Source organism: Myzus persicae, unplaced genomic scaffold, assembly GCF_001856785.1.
Source record: "Myzus persicae strain clone G006 unplaced genomic scaffold, MPER_G0061.0, whole genome shotgun sequence".
Classification (NCBI taxonomy): Eukaryota; Metazoa; Arthropoda; class Insecta; order Hemiptera; family Aphididae; genus Myzus; species Myzus persicae.
Genome location: NW_019101886.1, coordinates 201,318 through 228,555, shown reverse-complemented (window position 1 = coordinate 228,555; position 27,238 = coordinate 201,318). Strand labels below are relative to the sequence as shown.

Genomic DNA, 27,238 nt, shown 5'->3' with positions numbered 1-27,238 from the left:
GCCATCGATTTGATTGTATAAGTCTTTCATTTTTTTTTTGAATATGTAAAAACTGTGTTTTTAGGAAAACACTTTAATACATGAATAGAATGTAATAAACACTGATTCGTTGAACACAGAGGCAATTTATTTTTATGATATTTTTAATATACGAGGTGTTAGATGGAAATTAAAAAACATAACATAATAATTATAATTGTTATTAATAAGTACCTATTATAATAATGAAATTAGTTTTGAGAATGAGTAAGTATTCAAAATTTCAAAACCCCACGAGAGCATAATATGAACTATTAGTCATTTTAAATATTATACGGTTATGTGTTTACTAATTTAGTATATTCAAATAATAATAATAATTATAATAAATGTAAATATTTAATACCGTTAATAACCAGTTGAACTGAGTAACTTGAATTTAAAATCGGATTGTATTGAATAATCCTTATTTTATTAATAACGATGCCGAATAGCTCGCTTAGAGGTATTAGTAATACACTTATATTTTTTATTATGGTCGGTTCTTCTTAAATCATATTACAGCTTATGATTAATTCTTGAACAGTAAATTAATTGTTTTGAATAGAATAACTTCCTATCAGTTCTGGTTGATTAATTTTTGTTAATTAAATTGAACATCGATAGAAGTGGCAAACGTGAGAGAAATTATAGTGAACAGTGAACTATAGAAAGTAACACCATGCACTTAACAATAGTGCCTAAATGAACTACTCACGTTTATTGTATGCTATTTTTCATCATTGGAATAAAATGGCCTACGGATTGTAAAGTCTGGAAGATTATTGACACAGAAAGCTGCTGGTAAGAGGATTCTGAGTAGAGTTCAACGATTGTAATCCTTAATTTCAAACATTTTATACTTTCATTTCTGTATAATATTTTACTTTGATGGTAAGTGGTAGACGCAGCACATTTCGTATTTTATTTTTAGCTTACATTTTGATGCATCAATTTTTTAACTGATCATAATTTTAAATCGATATATAAATATTGATGGCCTAGTAAAATATTTATTTAAAAATGCATCACTCCGATAATTAAGTGCCTACAATTACTGTATAACGATACGATTTCTTTAATATTGTTCATAACGAAAATGATTGTTTCGGTTATTTTGACTGTGTTTAAAGAAATTCTTTCTAACAATTTACCATAATATAAAGTAAAAATAAGAGTAATGAATGAATTTTGTTGAACCAATTGTATGTAAAAGTAAATAAGGTAGTTCGATTTTATTTTTGTGTACAATATTCAGGGACATCGTTCTCGAACAAGTTTGTACAGAAAATTTAGCAGTATAATGGATGTTGGATAAATAATTACTTACCTGTGAAATAAACCATTCTATTAAATATCTTGGGTTTAGACTTGTGACGATACCCCAGTTACATATTAGAATTTGATTTATGTTTAATATAACAAATATATGACAAAAATCTTTTATGAAATTAGCTACGATTGATATTGACAAAATGAACAAAAATAAAAATGTTGTCCATTTTAATAATAACAATAAAATATAACTTTCTATCATCCTACCATCCACAATTGCTTATATATCTATCAAATAAAAACACTTCTACCGACGTTTAAATTTTAAGTAATGAATCAAGTTCTATAATGACAGTACTAACGGTTTAACAAAGTTTTAGTCCATAAACTTAAAGATGAAAAATTGATGAAACTTATAGTTAGTGAGAGACGTTGAAAACTTAACATATATTATTATACAGTTTACGAACCATTAAGGGTCAAATTAGGACAATGTCCCATCACTTCACTCCTATTCATAAATCATATGTGTCTTTCATCATAGTAAGATTATCACGTACTTGCATTATGAAGTTACACGAAATGTTGAACTAAAACTGTTACGACATTAAGTAAATTATACATAATGATCTAATAGTTTATCCGTATTCTCAGTTAATAGAATAATAAAGAAATCGCAATCGAGTTTATTGTAATAGTATCATTATATTATTATTATTTTTCTAAACTGAATCATTTGTATTTGTTATATTAGTATGTAGTTTTTGGTGACAATTAAATTAAAATTCTAACATGATAACTGTCATATTGTTCATATTTTTATGTATTAAATATAAGATTTGTATAGCCAAGTATTTATACAAATAGTTGATATTAATTAAAGGATAAGAAAACGATGCTAATTTATTGTTATGGAATCGTGATTGAAACTGTAAATTCTTATGACATTAATGCAACCAAGTTAATAATAACTTTATTAACTACATCAGATTTAAGTTTATAGTCGATTTAATAAACCATGAACAACGATGTTTTTTTTCACTCATTTTTTTTTTCATGCCCATAGTTTGAAGGTATACCTGAATAAGTAAATTTTCATAGTAACTTCAAACAATATTATATTATATATAATTTTTTTATTGAACTTAAACCCGACCACTAGAGTCATTAGCTGTTGTAAATGTTATGAACTGTGGTAGGGGTAAGGTTGGTTGGTTGTTTTTTTTTTACGATTGTTATGGTAGATACCAAACACGTGTATGTGTGGCAAAGTTTTTAACTACTGTGAACCCGGGTGGTCACCCATCCGGGAACTAGTAGCTGTGGCCGTTACTTACTCCAAGTCGAATTCCGCGACTGGCAGCAGCCAATGCGCCACGCCGAGCCACATATTATATAATATTATCCTTTTTAACTCTTTGAATTTATTTTATGATTAAAAATATAATGATCCAAAATAGATATTTAAATGTTAATAGACAATCTAATATATAAAATTCTCGTGTCACAGTTTTCGTTGCCATACTCCTCCGAAACGGCTTGACCGATTTTGATGAAATTTTTTGTGCTTATCCGGTATCTATGAGAATCGGCCAACATCTATTTTTCATCCCCCTAAATGTTAGGGGTTGTCCACCCCTAAATTTTTTTTTTTATTTTTTAGACAAAATTTTTAATTTCTATTTTTTTATGATACAACATACAAAAATACATACAATCCTCAATTTTCACCCTTCTACGATCAACCCTTATTTTTTAATAGCCATTTTAGTAATTTAATCATTTTTCCTCTCCGGTCGAAAACTGATGTATCGTCATTTAATTAGTTATCCCCGCCAGATGTCTACAGGTGTCACTTCTGACCGAGTAAACAGCACGGAGTAGGGATGAGAACGAAGCCGGTCTCCTTTCTTTCTCACTCCCTACACAGTTGTCGGCCATCATTATTGTTTATGCATCAAGTGTAGTAGTAACGTTGACAAAAAATATTGTTCACGCTATAGCATTAAGAGATTGATATTGTTTAATAGTGTTACTGTCGTAATTGTTTAATTAATGATATATAATTTAAAGGAATAAATTATAATATAACTTAAAAATAATGTTTGCCTTTTGTTATTTTTATATTCCCTCATCGTTCACAGCGCTCCATGCTTATTTCACGCATATACCACATTCTTACATACATACAATATACACATTCTATCATACATACATACTTACAATAAGTAAGCTATTTTTTGTCTACACTAGAAATTACTAGGAAATTATTTATATGGCAAAACAACGTTTGCCGGGTCAGCTAGTAGTATTATATTATTATCCTTAGTACAAATATTTAAATAACTAAGAAACTTATCTTTTGAATTTTAAATTGAATTATAGGTTCAACAAAATTATTCACTAAATAATTTACAGTAAAAATGAGTATGTTTTCATTTGAAAACAGAAGTTTGTATCACCACGGGACCCTCCTTAAGTAGAAAAAAATCTCAAGAATTTGAACAACTCCGTTATTGAAGAAAAAATGGGTGAGCTTGCATGGAGAATCACCTTGTATACAAGTTGTATAACTCGACTTTTCCGGGGAAAAAAATGAACAAACATAAAATAAGACCACATATCAGTATACCTTGGTTTTGTTGCACATCAGGTTTTGGTAAGATCGGCATCGGTGGACCTCGGTTAGTGAACTAATTCGATCAAGATGCTGGTGATTGGTTTCTGGTGGATTGGATAGGATTTAGAACTTTGTGTACATTTCATATTTTTGAACGTGATTCGAACTACTTTCTACATTTTTCTGATATCTCTTAGAACAATCTATGACACTTTTGTGAAAAATGTTAGGGTAGTTTTTAAGTCTATCATCAACAAACTTACTAATATTGTCATTTGTTGAATGTTTAAATATAAACCGCCTTTGATTGAATATTATTTTCATTTATTTAAAAAATGAATCTTGCAGCTTTCCATGGTTGGTGGAGGTCAGGCTGCTGTCTATACTAGTGTCACAAACATATTGCACTTCCTATTTATATAACTATTGTACCGTATTAGTTCACCAAATACAAGATTAAGTTAAACACATTAATATATATATAATTGTTTTCAATTAATCGTATTAGATATCAATTAAGACACTATTACATTAGTGTCTATGTAGTGTCAAATTGTCAAATTAACAAGTGTCAACTGTCGTGTGAATGGCGTCAAATGTTTGGAACTATATTGCATCAAAACTAGCATGACAATTAATGTCTTCGAATCTAAAATATCATAAATTAGGGCACGGAAAATTAGATGTTAAGCATTTTCCATTCGATAGAGTCTACGAGATTTAAAGTAACCATAAAATAAATATAATATAACATTATGAAATATCGTACAACTAACAAACACGACTATTCTACTCGAAATTCGCCGTAACAAAAATAATATTATAGGTAGGTACGGAATAAAATAATATAGCCAACACAAAATCGATAAATTCTGGTTAATTTTTATCAGGAACATATGTGTGTTGATGAATTAGCTCGACAATTACAGTATATCAAATTATAGAATCATTCCAATATATATTGAATATTATAATTATATAAATGTCAATAATACTATAGAAACATCAATTTATTTGAACTACAATGTAATCTGATTTAAAACAAATGTGGCCAGGCCATTATGCGTTATGGGGTAAAACACATTTGGTGACTCAACACAATATAACCATGATTTTCAAAAATATAACAACTCGATTACTGTATATTCATTGATACATCCTATTATATAAGCTAGTTTTGTTTATAAATATTATTACCTGTAAACCTTAAAACCTCGACATGTTAAAACGATAGGTAAAAGACTCATGTAGTCATGATTTTTTCCATAAGCAGGCAATATTTTTTGGCCCCTTTCTACTTGGTTCAGTCCACACCACACATCCCCTTGTCATAACAATATTATGGGATGATAAATTTGTATATAATAGAATATAAAAATTTAATTTGTTTGACAACTTTAAATTGACATCGGGATGATAAATAAAACTCCATAAATTAAAAATAAAACAGATGGGGCCATTTCGGGGAAATTTATTTTTCTTAAGATATCTGGTCCACTGAAACTATATCATTGGTGACGTATCTGCTAAGGAAACAAGTATAATAAATTGTATCCTGCATTCAATTTTTTTTGTTAAAAAAATCAACAAGTTTATGGAATAAGGACCTTTGTTATATATAAAGTATATAATATCGTTTGGAAACATTGAGATACTGAAAACTTTTTACGTAAAAATGTAATCTCAAAACCTAAACACGATTACTTACATTTGTTTGTACAATAAACAATCATGTCGAATAATAAACGCCTGCACTAAGTTATTATTATATTAAAAACTGATTTCAAATACCAACCCCCCCACCCTTGTATTTTGTCCGTGGACATTTCTCAAGTAGACTTTTGGGTAATGTAAATAAATTATTTATCGGCAGATAAACTCTATCAAAATGAAATTAGTTTTAACGTTAGTGTCACAAATCAGAAATAACTATTACTCCATACTCGAAGTTAGAATGAACGAACAGCAAATTAATGATAGTAATAGTGAAAAAATATTACGACAGATTCCCATTATGGACCGACGTCGTGATTTATTTAACCTACTCCATAGGACTGAAATAGTTTTATGATTGAGTTTTTCGATCAGTTCGGTTGTCGAATAGTGGTTGTATATTATGGTTTTCAATATTCGTTTATAGGAAACGAATTTTGGTGGATTATTTCATCATAATATAATTTGACTATAAATTAAAATTTATAAAATCGAAAAATCGAATACAACAATATTGGATTACATAGATGACGACGATGGTGAATAACAATAACGAATATTGCCCAATATTATGTGATTTAAATAAATTTATTAATCGGCATTTTTGACAATCGCCTAGTGAACAATTATTCTTATCATTATTTTGTATTGTTCTACTGCAGAATCATCTCTAACCACTGTAGTAGGTAGTCAGTATGTTTGCGAACGTTCGTCGACAACGAATTATTAAAATAATATTATGCATAATTTTATTCCAACACAACGTGTCATAGACACAAAGGATATTACGATTGTTTTTATGTGAAATTCTACAAGAAATAACAATGTTATATTATAGTGTTAACTATTATTACTCTGAAATTCGTCATTCGTTTCTCGACACGGCAATTTATCTGAATATTTTATACACCAAATTTTCAACATAAATCAATTTAATTTTTTTTTTTTTGATAGACATATCAAATTATTACTTTTTCTAATAAAAGAAAATCTAGTATGAGTTTTTGATTCTGAGAAAAACCGATGAATGTAGGTTATGATTATATTATGAATATTTAATAATTAAGATATTATGAATTTTTTTTTTCTTGAACTTTAATTTTTAGGATGGTTACTAGTAGGAAATTGGCTTAATGGTTAATTTAAGAAATCAATAGTTAAAATTAATCAAAAGTGTTTAACATAATTGGAATTAAACAAAAAAACATTAATTGTAAAATAGGTATTTTTACATAAAACAGTTTTTGACAAAATGGATTTTTTTTTATTTAACGAAAATGAAATTTAAATTGAAAATGTTTATTTCAATTTCAAGCCGTAATTCACACTTTTTCCAGTTGTGTTAACTACATAAATAGTAATTAATAATTTTATAATAATTGTTATATTAATAATTAATATGTATAATATGTATGTGTCATTTTTAGTTCAATCTACCGTATTACGATAACAATAAATAAATTGCTTATAGCAAATAATATAATATGTTTGGAAATTCAGCCTAGTAAGTTTTTGTTTGAATTTTCAAATTTAACAGAATATTAATTACACTGATCTCCTATTCAATGGGATACACAAGAAGCCTACAATTATTAAACAGTAGAGCGACCTGAGAGTTTTTTATTCTAATCTAAAATATAAAAATATAGTAATAATAATATAATATTTTATAATATTTCAAGTAAAAAATAATTCAAGTGATTTTTTGAATTTATATTTATCCATATCGAATTACTGGTTTTTTTTTCTTTAACGGCACCTAGTCTTTGAGTATAGTCGTATAGGTAACGAAGTCTAAATTAAACTTCTTATTTTCAGAGTAATATTCTCACAGCCCCTGATATCCTACTGATCCATAAAATATATGATTCTATTGTAAAGAAATGATAAATAACTTCATATTGAATAACTTTGTATTGAAAAGGTTTATTTACTTATTCTAGGAAAAAATACTGTGAAATATTTTCTGTAACTGATTCTATTGATATTTAAGGGATATTTCAAATAAAATTTTTTTTAACCATCATTTAGTAAGTTTAATATTGATATTATATCAACTCACAGCTCAACATATGATTTGAATGAAAAAAGTACTGTGTATAATAATCCTTATTTATTTCACAATATTCAATATTCATAAAAATATAATATAGATAATATCCTTAGGTAGTTAAATGTACATATTTTACATTGTAGAATTAATGTTTTTATATTTGAAAACTACAACAATATAATCTCATTATCGGATTATATTTTCGAGAGAAAAAATAGCTTGATTTCTTAATGCGGAAAGCTATCAGTTCACGATTTATTTAAATGAACATATTGTGAGCTGGCTTAGCTATTTATTATTATGGCATACTGCCAGAGTAATAAAATACAATTTTGGGTTCGCTACACACAACTTGTGAACAGTTTCCCTCGGTGTTGATCTACGTACATTTATCAGTTTTCAGTGTAAATAACTTAATTAAACATGTTATGATACTATTGCTTTCGTAACATATTATGAAACAAATACTATTTTATACAGTGTGAAATAAATATATTTTTTTGCTGTTCAATAATTACCAGCCACCTAGTCTGGGTTTAATGGAAGAACACAATCTTACACTATCCAAATATTATAATATTATGTGAATTAAAATACTATTATAATGTAACTTTGTATAGTGAAATATAATATCATGAATTTACATTGATTTGTCCAATGTTATTTTGATAGATACCAACTTGAAACTTGTAGGTACTTTGTTGGTGATTGAAATTCAGTTTTATACAAACACACTTAAAAATTGTAATATAATTTATATTTATTATCCTATATTTTTGTGTATAAAATAAAACTATCATTAAAATGTATTTAATAATATCCCTAAACACCTTAACATAGTAATATGATACTTACCAAATACAATTTGTGCAGAATCATACAATATATCCAACAACTTAATATCAGAGCTTGAGTAGTCGTTTGGTAGCTCCTCCCTATAAAATAGTAAATAGTAACAATTAGTTATTAATTAGTTATTAATTATTACTCAATATTGTTATTAAAATAATTAATATGTATCGCTCTCATTAGTATGTACAATATTTTGTTTTAGTAATTTCATTTTTTATGCACAATTTAATAAAATGATCTTTAAATAATATTACAGAAATTAGTTTTAAATTGTTACATTTTGCTATGTGAAATTGCTTGCAAATAAATCTCTTTTCAAATATATGAATATTTTTGTTACCTATACACGTGTGCTGTATAGATAAATACAATATAAGTGGTTGATATGTATATCAAATATGTAAATACCACGATATTGGGGAAGACGAATCTATTCAATTTAAACTGATAATAAATTAAATAATTGTATTATTTTTGTAACTCTTTAGCTCAGGAAACATTTTAAACGAAGTGCTGATTGTTGTGTAACAATTGAATAATTATAACATAAATTCTATTAAAATTTATGAATATTACAAATCAAAAATGCAGTGGGCACTCAATTTTATCTTAATAATAAGAAAAAAGAAACAGTCAAATATTATTTCTCCGAGTCCAAACGTGTCAATCTACGTGTTTTTTGACCATTATTGCATGACAGAAACAATCGGTTGTTTTGTAATAAAATTGGTGTAAATATACATTTATTATTGTTTTTTCCCCTCCTTATCAAGATGTACATAAAAAGGATGTTATTGAAATTTCTAGGTGGCAATGTAATAGTATACTACGCACAATATTCTTTAGAAGAAATGGCGAGTAAACAAGGGAAGAGAGAACAACACGCTCATCAATCAGTGTCAAAGGCTCGTTGGTTCTTTTATCTCTTGTCTTTCTCTGTATCTTTCTAGTCGTCTACCCTTGTTTTCTCCATTCTCTAAAATTTCCCACACATATTAAGTTTCTCCAAGACGTCCACACAGTTAAAAGTGTAGCGGCGTCATAAATGCAATTAATATGAATGATGTTTTCTCTGTTTGTTTTTGCTTTTTTGTTAAGTGTAATTTATTTCAGTTTTACGAGTTTTTTCCTTGCCCTTTCACTGAACACTTTTTTCCCAGTTTTAATTTGACGATAATTAATCATGTCTAAAGTGTGCACTGCAATGTTTTCGTGTACACAAAACATGTCACCAGGCTTGATAAAACATTAAGGTAATTTGATCACGGAAAATGTAACGGTGATAATAATATTAAATCAATACAAATAAGCAATATACATATTATACGATTCGTGTGATAAGATATTATCATATATTTGTAAATAAATTTAAATTTATGCTATTATTCAATAAATATGTCACCAATTATAATTATAACTCAAAGGTCGTTTCCAAAGTTAAATGTATAGTACTTAGTACTTACTTACTGGCTACTACTTATTCCAAACATAATATATCCAAAATTATCATAATTATCTGACAGTTAATCCAAAAGATTAATATATTTTGTGTTAAGTCATATTGTGGAACTAAAAAACAAAAAACTAAGTGGTAGCTAGTAATAATATTTAAATTGTAAACAAACAATTTATATGAAAGACTAATTTGTGAAATTAATTGCTTTATTCAATTTTAGAAAATTAATTTTTGAAATTCAATCTAATATGTGATGGTGTTGGACCCAAGAGCCCAAAAATAATAATTGAACTAGGAATTGAGTTACATCAACGAATAAAGTGTAGAAAAAAATTTATGTTTTCAAATCACATAGGTAGATAAAATCCCTAAGGCATAGTATACGTGAAGGTATACCAATGGTTTTAGGAAATAACTATAAGTAATAACAATGAAAACTTTGCTATTTGCTATCAAATTTTGTTGTTGTTCTTAATTGAATAGTAATATTGTGGATCAGGAACTAAGAATACTTATATTCGTTATTAAACTTATAAATATTGAACTTATTATTCTATGGCTAGCGTATTGTATATGCAATTTTACCACCCCAATAGAACAATACAAATTCTTTATAGTACTTAATACATTTTAGTTTCCTTTCCTAGGATATTACATATTGGTCTTAAAATAAGTGTATATTTCACTTTCATTCATTTAACGGTTAATACGTATTGCTTAATGTGTGTAAAACTTCCATCTGCCTCTCTACATATTGTTCTACTTTAGACACTTTATTTTCAAATATTCCCAAATAGTTTAAAAGATACTCACAATTGTAGGAAACAAAGGTAGATTTTTTTTCATAAATTGTTTTTTATTTTTTCTAATAATTTAAAAATACAAATGTTGATACATTTTTAACGAATTTTTTATCGGTTTTATTGTGGTGTGGGTAAGAGATGGATTGGAATCATTGGATAAAATAATATAGTTTTTTTTTTTCCTATACAATTAAATCATATTTATTTATGAATCATCATGTTTGAAATAGTTTGTTTTTAATTAATTATGATATTATATTTTATTGCTTTCACTCGCTGTGTACAAGATAATAACAAAAAAATACACCAACACAAATAAAATATATTGATATAATTTGACTTAAACTTTTCTATATTTAGACATATTTCTATTTAAAACGTAGTTCAATCTTTAAGAAATAAAATGCAATTATTGGTAACAAGGGTGGAAAAGATAAACGGACTAAGTATACTAAAATAGTATAATAATTTTTTTCATTTTAATGAAAAAAACATGAAATATTAATTTTGTATTTTTTTAACTTGAAACGGCTGTACCTAAGTAAACTCACACAATACTCTACACATCAATCATCTATTTTATAATTATATTATTTTGATATAGTATATCGATCATTATTTGTATAGAAAATAGTAATTTATTTTTACTTTTATCTCACTAAGTTCACCAGATATACCTTGAATTGACTTTAATTGCATACATTGTTTAATATTTTAATAACAGTCGATGCGGAAGACTCAACAAATATAAAACAAAAAAACAAAAAAAATAGCTATACATTGATGCATATCATTTTTTCGTATATTATATATATATTATTTATTTCAAAAATAATATTGTTATTTATTTTATAATGCACCTGTGTTTTTAGAAAATCATAAATAATAACGGTGGACTGTCCGAAAAAATAAACTAAAATTAGTTATGATGGCGAAAAATAAATATAGTGGGTATTACCAATACATAATAATTTAATATTTATTATTGAAACATGGGATTTGGAAATTTAAATTTAACGTACCTTGTATATTTATTTGCGGGTTACTATAATTTCACCTGTTACGTTTTTTTCCTTATTTTGAACGTTGTCAAAAGATCTGAACCTAACGAAATGTATTAACTAACAATAGTTCAACAACAAATCGTTAAATTGTTGTACACAAACCAACCCAATTTATATGATACATGACCGTTTAATGCAAATGTCCGTGTGGGTCTGTTGTTATCGGACACAATGCGACCACTGGCTATATAAAAAAAGGTCTCACGTAATATATGTTTGTATACTTTACTTTTGAGAAACCAAAAAAAAACATATTTCTATAACTTACGTACTTAATAATATTATGTGAATGATACATTTTATCAAAATAAATAAATCAATGCATTATACGAATATTACAGATTATAAGGTTAGAAGCTCAGAGTTCACTTTTTTTTCTTTTTACATTAGTTATAGTAATAATTTTAATTACCTAACCTTTTTTGCATCCAAAATTACGGTTCTTTTCGTTTTGTATCATGGTTTTTTTTTTAGTCTTTCAGGTGAAAATCTTTATGGATGGCTGAACGGGGTTTAGTTTAGGCAAAGATTTATTATTACTTTCTCCAAACGTTAATATGCGTAGAGTACTAATTAGAAAGAGGTAGAGGAGGGTTTTTTTTTATAATGACGAGAGATGAAAAAATGATTGTCGTTTTAATCTTGAAATTATTAAAGGTCTACAGTAGTCAACAGTAAAAAAAAACGTTCAGACAAAAAACCAGTTTTTAAAAACGTAACTTAAAGTTACATTACCGTAGCAAAGCAAAAAAAAAAAAATTTTGATGCCGTTATAATATGATACTTTTATAAAATAGTCTAGCTTGTAAACTTAAAGGTTAAATTAATTTTCTTAACTCTACACCCAAATGTAGTTTATACGTTTAATATTCACAAAAACAATAACTTAATTATTAAAAAAAAAAAAACACATTAAATTTAATTATAAGACGTAAATATTATCAACTATAAAATAAAACCAACATAATTACAGGCACGTGATATTGGTCTGATACATTATTACTAATAATATCGAAAGCGATAAAATTCAATTATTTTAAACGAAATCATTTGTATGTGTTCAACTCCGCAATTATTTATTTATGATAATAATATATCATAAATTAAGAGGATATACGTGCACTATTTGTTTTCTCCCTCCGACCCACCCCCAACATAGCTAATTTGAGTTTAGCAAAACCAAACCTGTGTTATTACCCTAATATTAGAGCCTATCATCAAAATAAGAATATTACCCGAATCTCTAGTTTGGCTATTTCATTATATTTCAATTTTGATGTAAGTTATGAGTGTAAATAGTTTCAATAGTTATTGTGTAAATTATTGTAATATTGAAATAGTAAGGTACGACTGACGTATTTAATTTTAATATCCATATAAATATAAAAAGCAGCTGGGATACAGGAACTTATTTTATAAAAATTCATTAATTTGGAAGAAGAATGTTATTTATTTATAATGTTACATTCAGAGTTTTTATTGGTCATACAAGGTTTTGTGTTGAACAATAATAATATGCGTTATTGTTAAGCAAAATACAAATGTATTCACCTGCTACTTATCTGACCGGTGGTGATAAGACTACGTACCAGAACTCAGCAATTGTATCGATAGGTTTGTCATAATATAAGTGAAATAATAATGTGCGTCCAAGATATTATATAATTACTGATTGTGTTTATTTACTGATATATTTTTAACTACCCATTGGCACAAATAGGGGAGAAGGGGAGGGACTTCCAAATTACAAAATACATTTATTAAAAAAAAATTGTTATTATGATAGTTTTTTTTAAATATAATATAGAGTTAGGAATTACGGAATTTTGTTAAAAATAAATATATTTCAAAAATGTAATGCTTTGTATTTTTATATCGATAATGATAATTGCTGAGTGGGTGGGGGATTTTATGGAGGGCGTTTAGCTCCAATATTTGTTATACTTATACTATAGCTTATTGGAAGGCTTGAATCCCCCCAAAAAATTTAGTCAATTTGCGCCTATGTAACTACCTAAGGTAATAAACTTTACAAAATATTAGTAAACATTCATAGTTTGATGCTTATAATCCCACCAGGTAGATAATATATCATATTTCTTTATTTGTTTATTGTGGTAGTTCAATTAAATTTATTGGATATTAATACTATGATATATTATATTACGATTAACAAGAATAGAATATATTCCCACAACAACAGGTGCCTATGCTTGAATTTATGGTAGGTATAAGCTACAACTTTGTTTTATTGTCATGTAAACAGTCTATATATAGTTATCAATTATTATTATTTCACGATTTATAGGATCAGTTGTAATTGAAATTAATTTAGGATAGGTAGTCTTTGTAAACAAATTCAATGATATGTTATTTTTAAGTAACATAATTCAATCCAACCACTTGATTTATTATGTTGTTTTTGTATTTATCGCCACCACTAGTTTATGTTAAGCAAATACAAAACAATTAAACTGTTCCGTTAAATAGGTCAATTTCAATTTCAATAGAAGTATTATAGAACTCAAAACTGTATATATTTCAATAATAGTAATTTATATTATTTACTATAAAATTATAAGGTTTCAATTTCAAGTATCAGCTACTTGTATTCGTTTTTGAGTTACATAAAAAAGATTTGTCGAGTACAGGTTTTGCGTAAAAATTCCTGATTTTCCCTTATTTTTTGTTGTTTGTTTTTCACGATTGTTTTAAAAGATAATGAGAACTTGTTATTTTTTTTGAACATCTATATGTTGAAAATTTAAATATTTTTACTTCTCCAAAAGGTACTGAAAGACAGAAAAAAAAACATTAATCACTACACTCAGACTCCAAAATTAAAACTACAATGTTAATAGATAATACAAGGTAAAATATAGTAAAATATAAAAGGTACCTAGAAGATACCTGGTATAAGTATCAATATTATATAAATTGATAATGTAACATTATTTTATAAAATTATTTGCTGTAGACATTGGTATATAACCCTTGTAACTCTTGTCAATTTATATTTTATTTACAACAACGTATTGAATGATCTTTTAATATTTTTTTTCTAAATAGGTTTTACTGGACGTGTCAAACAAAATGCTACATACGAAATTTCAAAGTATAAAAGTCTTAGAGTCATGATATCAAACAAGGGGGCATTATGTAGGTGCCACTTGAAACATACGACATGACTACGACTTAATGAAAAAAAAAAGGTACTTAAACAGTAGATATTTTTAGAGAATAATAATATCAAGGTTTATATTGATCCTCAGAATTTTTAGAGTACCGACGTTTTAATATTTGAAATAAATGTGTATTTTATTTTCTGTGTTAATAAAAGTGTTTTTTCTTGAAACAATTTCGTCTTAGCAAAAAAAAAAATCGTTTGCAGAGCACACTTGTTGGTTATGTAAACCTTCAGAACAAAATACATTTTAAATTTTTGGCATTCACTGTGACCCGTAGTTGTTGTCTTTTGTATTATATTTCTCAAGACAGGTCAACTGATACTTTCTTTTGATTTAATTTTTTAAATAATTATTTTTATAAGAAAATAAAAATGAGCGATACCTAACTTATAATATTAATACTTTGATGTAAAGAAAATATTATAATGATGTCAGACGTTTGAAGAATTTTTTTTTTTTTTTTTAGATCAGCGTTCAGCTCATGACGTGCTCTAGTATAATACCTATTAGTCAGTTCTAATAACATTATCATAAATGTAATGGTCGAATAGCCGCTGTTATGTTTTGCGTTTGTTAATCACCACCTATAATCTGTTTCAGACACAACCACCCTTGGGCATAATTGCATAATTAGATGCCAAATTCATGTAAGGTAAAACGTCTACAGAATTAAGGCATAACAATAAATAATATTATGTATAGATGTCTGTTCGCCCAATTGTTATATTGATTATTTTTTTTCTTAAAGGCACACATATATATGATATTAAGATCTACATGAATCGTGATAGATGTTATATAATATTTACTTATCATACCACGGTTGTGATTTTCGTCCAATAGGCAATAGCTAGTTTTCGCTCCCAAAACAGTAGTTCGGCATCACGTTATCGCAACTTACAATAGCTCGCCGCGAAGCCACACTGAACGATTAAATATAAAATTATATTGTTGATGATTTTCTACATAGTCACAATGAGAATATAGGCAGTACGGATTAAATCGTCTTGACACCTAATGTATGAGCGACAATTATATAGACCAATAATTACTCGCCCACAGCGTATTATTATTATTATTTATAATTAAAAACCGGAATGTCTAAAAGAATAAATAGAAAGAACTCTTAAGTCCGTTTTACATTTTTAACGGAATTTTATCTAATTAAAATCTGTCATTTTCAAGATACGTTTTTTTTTTTTTTTGAAAGACTTCAGTGCATAGAACAAAAAAATGAGCTTCTTTTTTTATCAACCGCGGGAGCCAGATGTGCTCGGTTTTTGAATACCCTTTGCAACCATCAATCGGTATATTATAGTCACAACCTAGTTGTAAACATACATTATTATAGACGTCTATGAGACATATTGTACTCGCCACGACATATTGTTGTTGACGTTTTGTCGACTACCGCTGCAGGTGTGTAAACTATTATATACGTAATATTTTTGTGGCCGTTAATTAATAATTTGTGGCGATGACTGATGACCTTTCGACGATGATCGCGTGTGCAAAAAAAAGTGGCAGTGTCGAGGCGTTTGACGCACACACACACACACACACACATTAACTTATACACACAAATACTCACAAATACACACACACACACAAACGCAAAAGTTATAAATTACGAGGGGTATCGGTTTTGGGGGTAATGGACATCGTCTGGACAGTGTCGAGTTGACGCGAACAGTCTGGGGACCGTCAGTGAAAAAAATATTTTATTATTTTAAATTAAAACATAGCTGGTTGTTGTTTTGTGGACCCCAGTGTAGCATAGCCAGAGGGCAGGCCTGGTAGTGCCTTGCATTCATATATACCTACCTTTATTTTAATTAAAGTATGTATGTATCATGTCATGCATGTATTTTTGTTTTTTACGATTAAAGTATGTTTATATTAGTTAAGTTCAGGAGACTACCCGTCGTAAAATGTCTAACTACGTCTCTGGTGTATCGTAAAAAATATGAGTAGCTAATAGTATGTTAATTTATTATTTCCGTACAAGTATATCGATCACCATGACTTATCGGTAACAGAACCGTGTGAGGAAAAAATACTGTACTCCTGTAAGCTTTATGAACGATAGTAATAGTGTCAAAGTTACGTTCTAGCGACGATAATGTTTTAGAGCATTGAAAACAAATAGGTAACTAAACCTATTGTAATGAATAGTTATTTCAAAGCATTAGGAACTGTAATCATATGAATCTAATATATATACATTTTTTTAACTATAATTTTAAAGAAATGTTGTTGGGGGATGAGTGAATGACAACTAAAACGTTCTTTTAAAGGTTTCTCAACTCATAAAATATATTATAAACAATGTACGGTTTTACAAATGAACCAACGGACCATTATTTATCCACCATGTCCTCAAAATTCCTTACCAGGGTTACCAAAATGATTGTTTTAAGTATAATTTAATGACATATATAATATTACTATTTTCATTATTCACAATTAACTTTAATATATTTATAAGAATTCTGTAATTTACATTAACGACATTATTATGACAACGAAGTCCTAAAATTAATAAAAATATGTAATAATAATAATAAGTTTTTTTATGCCAATACAAATAAAATATTATTATAATAATATGAATTGTATCAAATACAATATCACCTGAAATAACTTAAATATTTATTACAAAATTAATATAAATTCAATACATGAATGACAATAACATTTTGGAATTATAATCTAACACTATTAGAACTTATGTATATCAGTTACAAACATACAAGATAGTTTTTTCATCGATTATAATTAGGTTTTTAAACAGTAATACTCCATTGTAAATATCTAACTTACTCATAAATCAAGCATATAAATTTATTTTATTATTTCAGCTGAAGTATATCTAAGTCAACTCATAAATTAATATACAATTACATAATATGTAATATGTATAATTAAGTGTAGGTACCTATTCTATACTCTTGTCAATTTGTTTATCAAATTGTATTTAATTGGTAACTGGCTTAACATTTCAAACAAAAACTAATTTATGCAAACTATGAAAAAAAAAATCATTGGAATTGTTTTATTCAAAACTTTGGGACCTATAGGCTACTATTATGTAATTAATACATCGTTTATTATCTAGAACTATCGAACATAATACAATATATTGTTTAAGAGTTTCTGTAATCTATCCGTCACAATAACGGCCACTATCAAATGTTCTGGGGGAAAGGCGCTTTACTACTATTTGATGTCTAAGCAACATTAAAATAATCTTACAGGATAAACATAAGATCGTATTGTGATTATTTTCTGTATTTGGTTAGGGGAGAGTTTGTGTACACGCATAATATATAAAATAGTGCAATAATATGTTTAGCAGAGAAGCGCGTTTGCGGCGGCGACCGTTTGAACAGCTACGACAATTTATCGTTTGCTCGCTATATTATATTATATTTCCTGCTGATGTACACTAGTATTATATCTATGTGTGTATAGAATACCGAGCTTAAAACATGAATGCTAAATTCGAGGGTCACCGAAACCTTTTGACGTCGAGCTTGTCCTCGTACGTGCAGTGGTTAACGCTTGGTCACGCCGGACAACGATGCCGAGTCCGCGATTCTGAACAATAATAACGAAAATTATAATAATAATAATAATAATAATAACTACAACGATAATTTAAGTAGTTTTTCGACTGAGGAGAGAAATGTATGATAATAAACTCTCCGAATTTATCATCAAGATAACCCGCTACTTTTGTTTTTGAAAAACTTACCTTTTCCGAAGCAGACTAATGTAATTTAAATTCGCAGTCTTCACTCTAAGCTTGGTAGAATGTATGACACAGAGAATTTCTCATTAACAGTTCCAATTTATTTGTGTTGTTAGATTTGATAAAAGAGCCAATGGGTCTGTTATCAAACTAAATGTTAAGAACAATATCTGTATTCTCTTGTTGGTTTTTTTTCAAAGAGTTATGAATATATAAAATTATCATAACTTGCAGTTGTTCCGGCGAGCCATTTGAGCTTTGAGCGGACTGTTTGGCCATCAAAACAGGCTGCATCACAGTATGTTTTAGTCAATATAGCCTAAATCACAGAGAGAAGTTGTTAAGCCTTTTTTTTAAATATTTTGTTATCCACAGGTATTTTCTAATTGAATAAGGTCTATGGTTGCTACGACCCGGTTGTGATTACACGTCGGTTGGATGGTGCGCCCACAGAATAACCAGAAGGCTCATTTATCTATTATTTTGTGTACTCTTACAGAGGATAGATTTTCTGTAGCTGTTTGTATACCAGTGTTGCCTGTATAAAGATAATAATCAGGAGTACAACTTATTATTACAATAAATATCATAGATAATTTTATTGTTTGAATTAAATAATATATTGTTTATCACCAAAATATATATTTTCACGAAGACATAAAACCAAAAGTAGATACAGCTAATGACTCAGCCCTCTGATATAAATTATAAGTAGTTAAAATAATTTTAAAGCAAGTACCTATACTTAAGTACTTATATGTCTTGTTGTTATCTAATCTATATTTAGTGAATAGTATTAAATAGAAAAAAATGGATTATTTAATTTTGTTAGTTTAGTTATTCGATGGGTATTATTGGTATTAAAATATCTAAATATCTATCAACCAAAAAAAAAAAGTATATACATCTAATAAATTCTGTAGGTCAGAGGTTCCCAAATGAACAGGTCGCAGTTATACTTTTGGTAGTTCTTGTTAAGTTTTGATAATATTTATGTATTCTTTTACACTAAAATTATATAGCATAAGATTAAAATTAAATATATATATATTATATATAATATTATGTACAATGAAGAAAAGATATAATTTATGCATAAATATGAGAATTTTTACAGTATTTTCAATGAAATTATATTGTATATTGATCATTATTCGCATTGATTAAAAATTCACCAGTGATGTGTCACCATGACGTTGCCAGACTGAAAGTTTTAGCAGGTAGCGATTAACAATAAAACAAAAAAAAGAACTCATTAGTTTGTTGTGAGTTACCAAAATTTAAATATTTTCTAAGATGGGTCGAAAAGTGAAAAGTTTGGGAACCTCTGGTCTAAGTGATTACAAAATGTTAAAATGTATAGGACACGTGCTTGAATTGTATCTTGGAAATTCCAAAAACAACTTAGAAATGTGTAAAAATATAAAACAATAAAATAATTACCTTAAAAACGATTAAATTTCAGGTGTACAATTTTTTTATTTATCTTATCTCCATACTATATGTATACTATACTATGTTGTACCTTATGAATTTAGTGTATTCGATATTTTTGAAGAAGTCATACGGCCAAATCATTTATTAATTTATCATAAAATGGAGTTTTTTCTATTTGTGTGTTTCATTGTAAGCGGTGTTGTGGCTAGTAATAAGGAAATAACCGACATTCATCGTGGAGATGCATTCTTAATTGAACTAGGGTTGAACACGAACCCTAATAATGGCTTTAAAGATCAAAACAACTTGAAATATGAAAATAATTATGACAATATGGAAAGTAAATAAACAAATTCTCAATAAAAATCATCATAACTTGAATGTGTAAATTATACATTATTTTTTATTTTTCTGTGTTATGGTATTTCATTATTTCTAACATTTTAGATCAAATGAAACTTGAAAAATACAAATTTTTGAACAAGAAAAATAAAGCAAAATTAGATTGGTGGCAAACAGGAATCATTTATGAAATTTACCCACGGTCTTTTAAGGACTCCACAGATAATGGCATCGGGGACATACGTGGTAACATAACATATTGACAATTTTCTGTACATTAAATACAACCATTTTATCAGCACAATTATAGACGGTCATAAAATTTAAAATGAAGCAAACTTTCCAAACATTGATACAAGCAGAGTTAGACATGTTCGTTTGAGTTTGCTAAAGTCTCAAAGTTAAGAACGTTTGATTATAAGTAAATAGTTAACATATAATATATTTCACACTTAATGTTTAAAATTCATATACCTCAATTGTTCAATCATTTATCGTTTTTTCTTTACATTTTATTTATAATAGGAAGAGACGAGTATATGTTTATATCGTACCTAATCCTGAAATAATGTGAAACTAGTGAGTCGAATCAAAACTAAAATAATAAGCGATAACTTATCACATTGTGCAAAGCACCTTTCTATAATTTGAATTCATTAATCTAAGGCTCTAAACTTCTTCAACAATACTTATTGCACACTAAATGTAATTTATTATATTATTACACTTCTGTGCTTCTGTGCTTAGAATATTAAGAAATCAAATAATTCTTACTTGTTTATTTGAATTTAAAAACATAGTCTGTTAATTAGTTTAAACTTTTAACCATACATCTTAAATGCATAAACGTGATTTTAACATAATACATTTTTTTATGTTACTGAAATAGTATAAATTATTTAGACTTTAACTAGTTAACTCGCAAATTTAATTGGAAACTTAAATGACTATTTAAATAAAAAATTATAAATTATAGTAATTTATTACTATAATATTTAACTTTTAAGATAATGGCCAAAATCGAATAAATTAGTATATTTTTTTTATGCATATTTAGTTAAATGATTTAGTTTAAATTTAAAGTTAAGTTAAATTTAAGTTAAAGTTTTTAAATAAAGTTCTTTTTTTAAATTTAAATTAATTTATTCAAATGGTTTAGTTAAATATATTTAATCAATACACTATAGGAATAATTGAAAAAATTCCCTATCTTAAGTATTTGGGAGTAAGTGCTATTTGGTTGACTCCGATTTACCCTTCACCTGCATTTGACTTGGGTTATGACGTATCGGATTACAGAGGAATCGATGAAATTATGGGCACCATGGAAGATTTAGAAGAGTTAGTAAATAAACTCCACGAAAACGGTTAAGTTATATATTGTTTTTATAAATTATTATAATATGAATGTCTGTGTTGATAAATAATTAAAACATATCAATTTGTAGGAATCAAAATTATTCTTGATATTGTACCTAACCATACAAGTTATAAACATGAATGGTTTCTTAAATCAGTACAAAGCATAGAACCTTATACTGATTATTATACATGGGCAGATGCAAAATATGTAAATGGAACCAGACAAGCCCCGAATAATTGGGTGAGGATATGGTTATAGGAATCTGTAAAAATTAAATACAAAATTAACTTTATGAATTTTTTTATACATTTTTTGTCACGATATATTTTCTAAGAATATTAATATATTTTGTTGGTATGATGATTAGCTATTACAATTTACAACAAATGTTTCATTATTTATTATACACAAATAAATTTAAAAAATATATTTTGTTTTTCATTAAAACAAGATTAATAATTTAAGACATAGTATTATTGTGTACTACATATTTTGAATAGGTGTCAGTATTTGGAAATAGTATGTGGGAGTGGAATGAAATCCGGCAGCAGTATTACTTACACCAGTTCTATAAAGAACAACCTGACTTAAATTTTTGGAATCCATTAGTCCGCCAAGAAATACAAGTTCGTAAATCATTAAATCATCATGAGCAAAAAATCAAATTTTAATCAACACTTCGTTTATTTTTACAGGACATATTACGCTTCTGGTTGGATAAAGGTATTGACGGATTTCGAATGGATGCTATTCCATTCCTATACGAGAGACAGGATTTATTGGATGCTCCTATATAGGAAAATGGAGAACTACAAAAAATTGGATATACTCAAGCATTAGATGAATGTTTTTATGAAGTAAATGACTGGAGATCTTTATCAGACGAGTATAAGAAAAATAATGGTCAAACAAGGTAGGTAAAACAAAGTAAAACATTTTAATATTTATACACTAAGTTATAGTTCATTTTGACTTGTTAAAACAATTCTCAGAATACTGATCATCGAAACATATTTACAATCTAACTATTCGGTGAAATTTTATGGGAATGAAACAAATCTTGGAGCCCAATTCCCACTCAGTTTTTGTCTTGCTCGTCTCAACCATAAATCAGCAGAAGAATATGTTGAAAAACTAACTGAATGGATGTCAAATTTGCCATCAGGAGCATGGTCAAGTTGGACTGTATGTATAATATAATAACGAAATAAATTAAAATAGTCGTTTCCCATTACCGTACAAATGTGCAAGATACGCATTGGACAAAACTACATACTGCAGGTTTTCAAAATATACTGGATATCTCATTACCTTACTCAAATTTAGTAGTATATTTGTCACAAGCCAAAAAACCTATAACTCAGTATTTGAATACTCAAAGAAATTCTTTAAAACTGTTTTGCACTTTTTAAGAAATAATCTTTTTCAGTGGTACCTATTATCATTTCAAAACTCTTTCAACAGTAGGGGAAACTGGTTTTACCGTAGCGGCTAGTGTAGACTAGTAATTTCTGGTACTCAACTCCAGACCTTCTGAAAACGAGACATTGTATTATTCCGAAGATTCCTTATGGAACGACAGGATAGAGGTACGAAAACCGAGACTGTCCTGTTCAAAATATTTTGTATGGTCACACTATAATACATAGGTATCCACTATATAGATGCTATATTTAATTTTTTCTATGTAAAACACATATTTTTGAAGTTAGATTCTTAGTGGAGCAATAAATTTATTGGTTTTACAATGATGTGTGTTTGTTTTTTCTGTCATATTGTAATTAACTTTATGGGTAGGAAAAAAGCTCCAATTTTTAACATCAACATCTTTTCTGATAGAAAAGTAAATCTTGTTAGTAATTTCATAGATCAAAATGTTCAGTAGTTTTAGAAAGTTTTGGAGAAAAAAAAATGAAAAAAATTGTAATTTTTAAGCGAAACCAATTATTGCGATTTTAATTTTTTGGTTTTACCGGAAAACTAATAATTGTAAGCCCTTAAAATGTGCCCAAAATATTTTTTTGCGAAAGGATTTTCTATACATGATAGACTGCCAAATATTTTGACTCTTTTTGTGCTTTAAGAATTTTTTTTAACTGTATAAATAAAAAATAATTTTGTAGGAAAGTTACGATATTTATAGCCATGATATATTTTCGATTTATATATATTTATTTTTAATTATTAAATTTGACTGTTTATACACTGATGCTAGGGTGACGCAATAAAGTCTAAAGTTAGAACCATTTTTCCTATGCAATAATTGATCATTAAGTTCAAATATAACACATTCATTACTTTGAATTATCTTAAGATACGTATAATAAAAAAAGTTCTGACTTTTTACAATCTATAAAAACATCACGTGATCGTACGATGAAAAACTTGTACTAGAAATCATACTAATATAATTTTTATTGTATCTATTTTGTCACGTAGTCCGTCGTCGTCCACGGCATTGCAGTGTTAATAAAAATATTCCAACGCTCAAAATAGAACTGGATTTTGGGGAATTAATATAATTGAGTTCAAGTTTATTAGCTTATAAAAATAATATTATTTAACCTTCGTGGTTTACAGGCGTGATAAATACAAATAATGTTTTAATAGATTTGTCAAGATTTATTTTGATTTTTTAGTTAGAAATTTGTCTTAATCATTTTGTATCAATACATTTTTTTTTTATTAAATATTTTGCTCAAATTCAAGTTTTTTTTAAATGCTTATTTGAGTGCTTATAAATTATAATGATGTTTTGAATGCTTTTTTAAGAGCGTATTTTAATGATTTTAAGTGCTAAAAGTCCTAAGCCCTGCTTATAACCAATATTTGTAACTAGATGAAAATATATACTACTAGAAACCACCATCGTTGTGGAAGATTGAATAAAATCTTCTCTTCACAAATTGTATGATGGATAGAAAAATAACAAATAACAAACTTACTGTAAATCAAATATAAATCTGTGAAGATTTAAGAATACTCTATGCAATATTGTATTATGTTTTAGATAGGAAATCATGATTTGTATCCTCGTGTAGCCTCAAGATTTGGATTGGAATTGATAGATGGCATACACATGATACAGTTGCTCTTACCAGGGACACCAATTATTTATATGGGTGATGAATTGGGAATGACAGATATATATTTGAGAGATGATCAATTAATTGATAAATCTGGTTTTATTCGTGATAAAAGTCGTACACCTTTCCAATGGGATTCTTCACCCCAGGCTGGATTCTCCAATAAGACAAAAACATGGTTACCGGTGAACCCTAATTATGTAACATTAAACGTTGAGTTCGAACAAAACGCTAAACATAGTCACTTGAAGATATTCAAAGAAATCATGAATTTGAGGCAATTAGTAGTATTCCGCACGGGAGACTTGAAATTGTACGAAATATCAAAATACGTATTTGTTTTTTCAAGGTAATGAATATTGGATTGAAAATCAACATAATATGATATAACCACCATTTTAATTTTAACTTTTAGAAGTAACTCGTTTTTAAATACCTATTTTATTGTTGTTAACCTTGGATCTGAGTTAGAAATTATTAACCTCAAAAAATTCAAAAAGAGACTATCTTCTAAATTAACTGTGAAAATTTCTAGTTTGTTTGCTGAACAAAATAATGGGTAAGTACAACTTATTATCTATTTAAAAAGAAAATTGAACATTTTCTAGTAAAAATCTTTTAATGTTTGTATAAAGTATATTCTAAAAGGTTCATAAAATTTACAGGGATGTCGTTAATGCTGAATCGTTTACTTTAAGACCATCAGCAGCACTTGTTTTGAAGTCATCATTTTATTAATTGTTGATTATTAGTTATTAATAATTAGAATACTAAGCAGTGGTTTGCCATAGTAAAACTTAACAACCTCTAAGCCATCATTGAAATATACATTTACATTTTTTGATCAATAATACAAATTATAAATATGTGAGAGTATATTATTTTTATGCTGATCTATGCTGATCTATGCTGAATATACCTTCTATTTTTGGGACACTAGCATTAATCATAGCAATTCGTTACGATGTTGAAGAACCATACTGTACTTGGTAGTTTTGAGCTGTTAATTAAGATGTACTTATGCCTTATGGGGAATTAGAGTAGGTAGGTGAAGATTTTATTATACTTAAAAAGTAACCCATCGTAAGTATCAAACCTGTTTGAAAGTTTGTCGAACATCTAAAATAAACAATAACATTTTTTTAAGTGACACACAAATCGCGCAGGCAAACCGTTAAACTGTTGTGCGTCGATTAAACGAAGAAAACCTAAATGGGATTGACGTCATCTCAAACGGTTATAGATAGACAACCATAACCACATATGAAGACAATACATTTTATTAGTGAAATTTAAATTTCATAATATTACTTAATATTAGTTTTAGTAGAGCTAGAATTTCTATGCATTTGCGTGTTTATTTTTCTTTTAGGCCCAGTTGATTGGTTGTCAGATATGTCCACCAGACATGGCTTATTCTTGGTTAAATTGATTACCAAAACAACTGTTTTTTTTCATACCTATTTAGATTTTTGAGAATTTTTAATGCACGACTATAATTATTCAGTTATTTGTCAAATTGCTGTAAATTTAGTATGTTATCTTATCATCTTCAGTCAACCTATAGAATTAATTATGAGTTTTTTTTCATTAAAACTATATGTTTTAAGTCATTGTAATAAATCCATATATTTTATTCAAATCGCTAATCATTCGTATTTCAAAATTTGAAACAATATATCATTAGGTGCACTATTTCAACATTTAATATTCAATGAAATAATAACTAACTATAATAAATAATACATAATTATTAATGACTAGATTTCGATTTTTACATAAAAAATATTTTATGTTATGTAGAAATAAAAATTTTTGAAATTATGCCAGTATATAATTTATTATATACAATTGTAAAATACATAAGAACTCAAGTAAAAATGAATAATTTATCCATCTATTTTTCGTTTAATACAATTTTCACTAGGTCTTCATTTGGCGATTTAAATTATTTAAACATTGTAAATCCAACTGAAGACTAAATAATACAAATAATAAGCATATTAATTAATTTTAAATAATTAATAATATTTTTTATTCGTATACTTACTAATATTATTTTTTATTTAAATGGAAATTTAAAAAAAAATATTTTTTTTGAATCACAATACTATATTGATGTTCATTAATGGATTGCAGAATTAACACCACCATCGTCTTTCAGGACACATGGGAAATTATCAGTTCAACGCTAGAACTCCAAATTTTTCTATG

General features: G+C 27.3%; 2 protein-coding genes across 2 annotated transcripts in view; one reads left to right on the top strand and one right to left on the bottom strand.

Moving 5' to 3' along the window:
- LOC111030654 (head-specific guanylate cyclase) overlaps positions 1 to 27,238 on the bottom strand; it is a 263,376-nt gene that overhangs the window by 160,719 nt on the left and 75,419 nt on the right. Inside the window, exon 4 of the mRNA XM_022310268.1 lies at positions 8,535 to 8,614. Coding sequence (XP_022165960.1) covers positions 8,535 to 8,614 — 80 coding nt within the window. The remainder of the gene's footprint in view (positions 1 to 8,534; positions 8,615 to 27,238) is intronic.
- On the top strand, positions 21,769 to 23,820 carry LOC111030655 (alpha-glucosidase-like). Its single transcript, XM_022310269.1, has 5 exons — positions 21,769 to 21,942; positions 22,024 to 22,178; positions 22,439 to 22,564; positions 22,634 to 22,851; positions 22,931 to 23,820. The coding sequence occupies exons 1-4, from the start codon at positions 21,891 to 21,893 to the stop codon at positions 22,733 to 22,735; spliced, it is 435 nt and encodes a 144-aa protein (XP_022165961.1). The 5' UTR covers positions 21,769 to 21,890; the 3' UTR covers positions 22,736 to 22,851; positions 22,931 to 23,820.